General features: G+C 40.9%; 1 protein-coding gene across 1 annotated transcript; it reads right to left on the reverse strand.

The window, feature by feature from the left end:
- Positions 1–882: 882 nt before the first annotated feature.
- Positions 883–2203, reverse strand: LOC119270596 (putative E3 ubiquitin-protein ligase SINA-like 6). The gene is made up of 2 exons (XM_037552611.1): positions 2036–2203; positions 883–1932 (listed from the first exon to the last, which is right to left on the reverse strand). The coding sequence occupies exons 1-2, from the start codon at positions 2201–2203 to the stop codon at positions 1021–1023; spliced, it is 1080 nt and encodes a 359-aa protein (XP_037408508.1). The 3' UTR covers positions 883–1020.
- Between the last annotated feature and the right edge of the window lie 5041 nt (positions 2204–7244).

Consider the following 7244-nt stretch of genomic DNA (forward strand, 5'->3'; position numbering starts at 1 on the left):
ATGTGGGGTGTGCTTGCTGTGTTGCTGCTTGTTGATGTTTGTGAGATAAAATTATTACTTGCTGATGTTGTTGTTGCTGTCTATTGCTAGGGAAGGAGATAGAAGTACAACATGGCATTATAGGGAGTTCCATGGCAACATTTTGATCTCATCTCACACATTTTATTATGTTGGCTTTTATTACATGTCATTTTATAATTATTTATATATATACTTGCCGTATCGCATATTGCTGTTTTTACAGATTGCCGTATCCCGTATCGCCGTACTCGTATCATCGTATCGGTGTCGCCGTATCGGTGCAACATAGAATATATATAGACTATGAAAAAAGCAGTGTACACAATGATCTACCCCCTCGGTACATTAATATAAAATGTTTTAGATCACTAAAGCAACGATTCAAAACGTCTTATATTAGTTTACAGAGCGAGTAAAAAGCTGTGAAAGAGTATGATGTTTCTTGAATTTAAAACCAGACAAAAGTTGCACATGGCATACGTATATGGTTTGGTCGTTCCATTTATAGCAACGTACGGTTTCTCTGCCTGTGAGAATAACTGCCATGTACTCGCCCATGTTGATTTTTGGAAGTGTATGAAAGTTCAGACAATCTTCGAACCTAAGTTCTGAGTTTCTTAGCACTAAAGTTCTAAAACTGTAGCAGCACAAATGCACAGAATCAGTAACAACAAAATCCGGGACCACATAAATTTCAAGAAAAAGGGTTTTCTTTTGGCACCTGTTGAAGATGCTGTGCTTAAACTGTAGAAGCACATATGTACCGAACAGCAACCACACATATGATCAGTAACCACAACAAAATAATAGGGCAGGATGGCTTCAGCAAAGGGAATGCAGGCTGTCTGGTTATTTCAGACTAAAAAACCATGAACTTCATCATCAGATTAAAGAAACTGAACACTGATTGCACATTACAAAATAATACGTAGCTTATTGCTATGCATACTACTAGTCGGCCATTCATCATCGTACTACTCCGGCCCATCGTCCTCCTCCCTACAGCTTCCTTGGGTTGGCAGACTTCCGTTTCTTGTAGCTCTGATCTGTTATCACCGTCTTGACTGCGACGTTGTCGGAGGAGCCGGAGGACGGACGAGAAGGCGGGATGGTGGCGGCCGGGCAAGGAGGAGGAGTGGCGGCGACCGGGGAAGTACAGGCCGGCGCAACTCCTAGTCCTAGAGGAGGAGCAGGGGGAGCCGGAAGCTTCTCGATGTGGATGCTGAGGGGCACACTGTCGCCGGAGAGAAAGTCTTTGGGCACAGGCAGGCACTTGACCTCGGCGGGCAGGCCGCCGGACAGGGAACTGCTGCACACCAGAGGCGACTCCAGGGTCAGCCTGCAGCCGTCGCTCTCCACGGCGAGCTTGCACGCGAACTGCGGCGCGCTCGGCGCCGTGCCGTCCGCCCTGACGCACACCAGCGACACGGCCGTGGTCGCGCCGCGCTCGCCGAGGGAGACGAGGAAGAGGTTGCGGTGCCGCTCGGCGCCCGCAGCGGCGGCCACCGCCTTGTCCTCCTCGCCGACGAGGATGTGCCAGCGGCGCGAGAGCGGCAGGCTGAGGTTCCAGGGCTGGCCGTAGCGGACGACGATGATGGGGCGCGAGTGGTCGGGGCCGGAGATGTGGTCGAGCAGATCCTGGCGGGAGCCGACGAAGCCGCAGCCCCCGATACCGGCCGCGCCCGCGCGGTCCGGGCAGCAGCAGGGCGCGTGCTGGCACGCGCGGCGGTGGTCGGCGGCCTCGTGGTACACGACGCCCCCCGCGTCGCAGCCGTAGCGCTCGTAGCCGCAGGGCACGGTGGCGGCGGCGGCGAAGATGTCGGCGAGGGCGGAGTGGACGGCGGCGCGGCCGCCGCAGGCCTCGCCGTGGAGGCCGCGGCAGGAGGAGCAGACGAGGTGCTCGGCGTCGCACTGCCGCCAAGATTCACGCCAGATGTGACCCCCTCACGCCATGCCAGATTCAAGAGAACGAAAAACGGAATCTTGGAGAAGAGGGGCGGCCGGCAGATCTCACCTTGAATATCGGGGGCTTGAGGGGGAGGCGGCAGTTATGGCAGTCGAGCAGGTCCGCCCGCAGGCCCACGATCTTGCCGCCGGCGACGATCTGCGGCTCGGCCATCGGGATGGCTTCCATGGGCACCACGGCCAGGACCCCCTCCCCGCCGCCGCCGCCGAGGCCCATCTCGCCTCTCCTCTGCTCTCCTATCCCACCAAGATTCAGTCAGGAGAGGAGAGCAGTTGGGCAGCACTCAGGTGGGACTGGGACTGGGACTGGAGCCGGACGCACACTTGTGACTAGTGGTGGGTGGAGAGGACAAGGACACTCAGGACTCGGCTAGTTTGCTTGCCAATGTCACTGCCACGCCATGGCGTTAAACTACGATATGTCACATTAACGCCTTCTAGTTGAACATTAAACAACTCCATTGAGCACCATGACCCAAAAAATTACAACTAGGGAACCGTGACAGTGTTTTTAATTATATATTTACTGGTCGAATGGCCTTGTGTTTTTGCTTGGTGCTACTGCAAGTGGGCATGTGAATCTTCTTTTTAATCATTACTTTTCAGTGAGTTTGGCTTTTTACTGTTGGGACTCTCCCAATGTTCCGTCTTTTCCTACTGCCTCCGTCCCGATTTACTTGTACTCTTGTATTTTGACAATGATTTTAAGGGATACTCGTCATTCTGGGTGAGAAATAATTATTCTTCACATCCTCTCTATTTTGACATCGATGCATCGTATTTTTACGTTTTGTAATTTTTTTTCTTATTTCATACGTAAAAAGATAACGTAAGAAATATTTACTCGCCATAAAAAATATATTATATTACATAAAATTACAAATGTAAAAACATAGTGTAAAAACATACATAAATTTTTTCTGGTCTTATAACCTATATTTTTGTTTTTATACCAAATTTTACATACTGAATCAATATGCATGTAATTATTCTTATAAATTATAAGTTATACACAGTAAAATATAGGTTATGATGCTATAAAATGATGGGAATGTAGTAACTAAATTAGTATCACTTAATGATAATAGTTTATGATAATATCCATTGAGACAGGCCTAAGATATCATCTCGAATGAAATATAACCTATATATCATCGAATATTATATTATGTCTCCAATGTTGCAAAAATATGGGTCTAATGACATATCCTCAAGCATTGTAGGAAGGGTCCTAGCAACAAAAAATCTTTAAGACCGGGTCATAGTGCTATGCCACAAGGAATCAAAAACAAATTCTCTCTCCCCTCACATGATTTGAGGGGTTAAAACTACAACATAAAATACTAGCAAGTGAGCTTCACCCTAAAGTCCATAGCCATATTGGTATTAATCATACTACCTCCGTCTCGGTGAATAAGTCATTCGCGTAGTCTCGGTTCTCGGTGAATATTGGTATTAATCAAGTTTGCTACTAGTAGCATATTTGAGTGGCCCCCGGCTAATTACCAACTAAAGAATTATACATTGATGATGTCCTTAGACTCAAAGTATCTTAATGAAAACAGGGTCTACTATAATAAACGCTCTTTCAATTCATAGTTGTTACTCCCTTTGGATGGGAGTATACTCAGACACCGGTTTTTCGGTTATCTATTTGACTAGCAAAATATATGTTATATGCCACACAAAAATGTATATTTAGTTTCCTTGTCGGGTGAAGTTTCTTACCATATTTTCGTGTGGCATATTATTCGCTTGTCAAACTGAAGACCTAGATAAGTTTCAAAAAAAAATTGAAGACCTAGATACCGTGCCTGACTTATATTCCCATCTGGACGGAGCATCTAATTTTCTACTTCGAGCCCGCATATAAATGAGTGGTGGAGAGTGAGAATTGGATGTGTAGTTGGACGAGCTTGCCCTCGGCATCTTGCAGTGCCTCGTTTCGGTTTTAGACGTTCAGATAGTTAATGATATGCATGCATTGATTTCCTCCATGCATGGTGGGATAGTTAATGCCACGAGAGCAATTTACGGAAGGAGTACCCAAGATAAGGGGGATTGGAAAGATAGAGAACCATCCATGAGGGAACCATAGCACCCTAGATAATTAGGAAAAGAGTTTGTCTAGGGCACATCGAGATGTGCTTTAGTTATTGCACATCTAAGTGACTCAATCAAACTAGAAGGAAAAAAGAAAAAAAAGACTAATAAAAATGCTTGCACAAATCTTCACGTGGACTCAATGGCATAGGACTTAGATGTACAATACTTAGGGCACATCTAGATGTGCTTCAGCAAACCTGTTAGGAAAAACAAGAAAAAAATGTGCCTGGTAAGTAGGAATGAAGGGATTCCAAATGTCAGTTTTTTCGAATACTTGTTGTGTGGCCTTAGATTTTTTATATCATTATTAAAGTTGTTTCAAATTTGGGATAATATATAGTATGTATAGCTCTATATAAACTTATGAATAATGGTACTACGGAATATCATCCATACCGAATAAAGCTATAATTGTATTAATCTTTATACATGAATAGCTAATATTATCAAAGTTTGATGGAATGTATTGTTCTTAATTTATACTTTTGTGATTCACCCGAATATGGAGTGATAAATTAAGGATGACTAACTCATTACATTGTCTTTAAAGTATATTTTAGATAAAATGTTCAACCATCTATATGCTATAAACATTTGTGTTATTTTTCGGCGCCCAGCTTATTATTAGCATTATTTCAAATATGTTGGTGCAGTATCTTGCATATAGTTAATTGCTCCCGCTGATCATACTCTAATTTCTGTTATGGCAAGCCCACTAAGATAGTTTATTCATATCGGCGTACATATTCTCACCAAAATTTCCTAATCGGTTCTCTCTCCATCTATATTTTCAAATTGTGTTCACGTTGTTTGTTCAGGTTCTAATCCTCAACACAACTAATATAATTTCCTAAATATTTCTACATGATGTGTGCTCCAACATTTATTTTTTTCGACTAGGTTGCCAAACTATACTGTCGCATGCGCAACACCCTGTTACTTCACTTGCATGATAAGCTTGCTCAAACACATTATATGTTGACATTGATCTATCAATTCTTTTGTTGGGATCAATATCATGGAGCTCTCCATGCTATATTTATGCTTGTTTGTATTCTTTGGTCATTCTCAATCTACCACATCCTATTCACATCGAGTAACCATGAACTGAATCTCCTAGTAATAAAAAAATAGCATGAATGTTTCCACCCATCTCCGTTCTACCACTTCTGTTCTATTTTCAAATACTTTCAAAACCATTCATGTTGATACATCTTATGCATATTCTTACTTTTCTCATTGTCGCAATCAACACAAGCATGTCTATAAATCTTAGGCAAGTTGTGTTGACCTTTTCCCGGTATTACATGTTGCATGCTATCAAAAAGGAATCGCATTACTATTGGTTATTCAATGTATCTTTTGTCATTTGAAAATCTTTTGTTTTGAAGCTAGTTTCTTGTCATCTCTTATTTCTTACTTTAAATATATATATATAATATTTTTATATTTTATTAATCCAATACAAATTATCAGTACATAGTATATTCTAAATATAACAATATAATTAAAAATTCCAAATAGAGTTAATTTGTAACCAATTTATTATGTTATTTTACCTATCCTACTTGCTTCTCTACTGAAATGTAGTTACCAATTATATAAAACCCACTTCAGTGGCGAGTAGATGTTCAACTTCATCACCATGTTTCACATACTCCTGGAAATTATTTTAGTTTCATATTTAGTTTAGTTTCATGGCTATCATGTAAATATAAGATTACTGAAATTTTCTATTATTCCCATTTGACTTGCTCCTACCCTACTCCACATTCTTAATGTGCACATGTGGTTTTTTATAATGATATTTTAAGCATAACCAAACAACTAATTACATACTTGACATATTTTTTGTGCCAGATCTTAAGTCTTGCTACCAAAACAATATTTAGTAGGTTATGTCACTTGCACACATACCATGTCCTATTAATTAAATTATTTGCCTATCTTGCACCTGGTCCTAGTACATGCGTAATATACTGAGTCTTCATAATTTATTATTCCACTATCATTTATGGATGTCCTAAACTATGCCCATGATCACCAATTCAAGAGTACATGTGCTCAAAATTTCTACTCATACCAACGTCCGCAAATGAATATACATGTGTTGGCATATCTAACATATCCAAGCATGTTTATATATGGTACGTTGCATTGATATTAAACCAATGCCACTGCATGCTTTGTGGTATCAAATGGTCCTAATCAGACTATTCATTTTAATCCTAACTATACATTCAAGTATAAGGTTGAATTTATATGTAAAACAGATTTCCTCCACGTACAAATATTCTTCTTGAGTTATTGTCTACATATGAATTTTCATATTTTATTTATATCACATTTTTAATATGTATGTTTCAACTATATATACCTATATATTTCATGGTTGATATAGATATATATGTTTTTTTCTAATTTAGCGAAGTGGATGAAAACAAATATGAGGTAGCATCAGGTAATTCATAAACGGCATCAGCAATGAGGTCATCACGTGCGTTCCAAATTGTATTTTCTAGATGAATCCGACTGGTTTGGGTTAGTTGAAATCACTAGCACAGTCGGCTATGACCACCCTATTCTTTTATTACCTTTTGGCTTTCCGACCATTAAAGTAAAATGGATGTATTAATATATAATACACTAGCTTAGTTGTCTCTAAAAATCCACTATCTACTAAAAGTGTGATATAAAAGTCAACGCATTGGGAGTGGGCAGTTGCGACTTTATTTGAATGTTTTGTCCGGGTTTTAAAAGTATTGCCATGTGCATGTCCTTAGTTATGAGCAATGATAGTAGAGCCAACTAGTTATTAATGTGGAAGCATATCCTCTAACGTACTGCCCTCCAATTTGGGATCACTGACATGTGGGCCAGGTTGCTAGCGGGACCACATGTCAAACACCTACCTTAGGGGGCAAGGCCTCGTACGAACAAAGCATGTGCATAGTCTAGATATACGTGCATTTTTTAGCATTAGCCTATACGAACTTTGGTTTGAATCCTTATTATAAAAACATTTGCTAGGACAACGTAATAACTAACCTTGCTCGTCGGGCGATGGCTCCGCCACTAGCTACGGTGTTATTAAATTACTAATTATATTATATATTTTTTCACCAACCTGAGAAGCTACAAATGGTCCGCCG

The sequence above is a fragment of the Triticum dicoccoides genome, chromosome 3A (genome assembly GCF_002162155.2).
Source record: "Triticum dicoccoides isolate Atlit2015 ecotype Zavitan chromosome 3A, WEW_v2.0, whole genome shotgun sequence".
Classification (NCBI taxonomy): Eukaryota; Viridiplantae; Streptophyta; class Magnoliopsida; order Poales; family Poaceae; genus Triticum; species Triticum dicoccoides.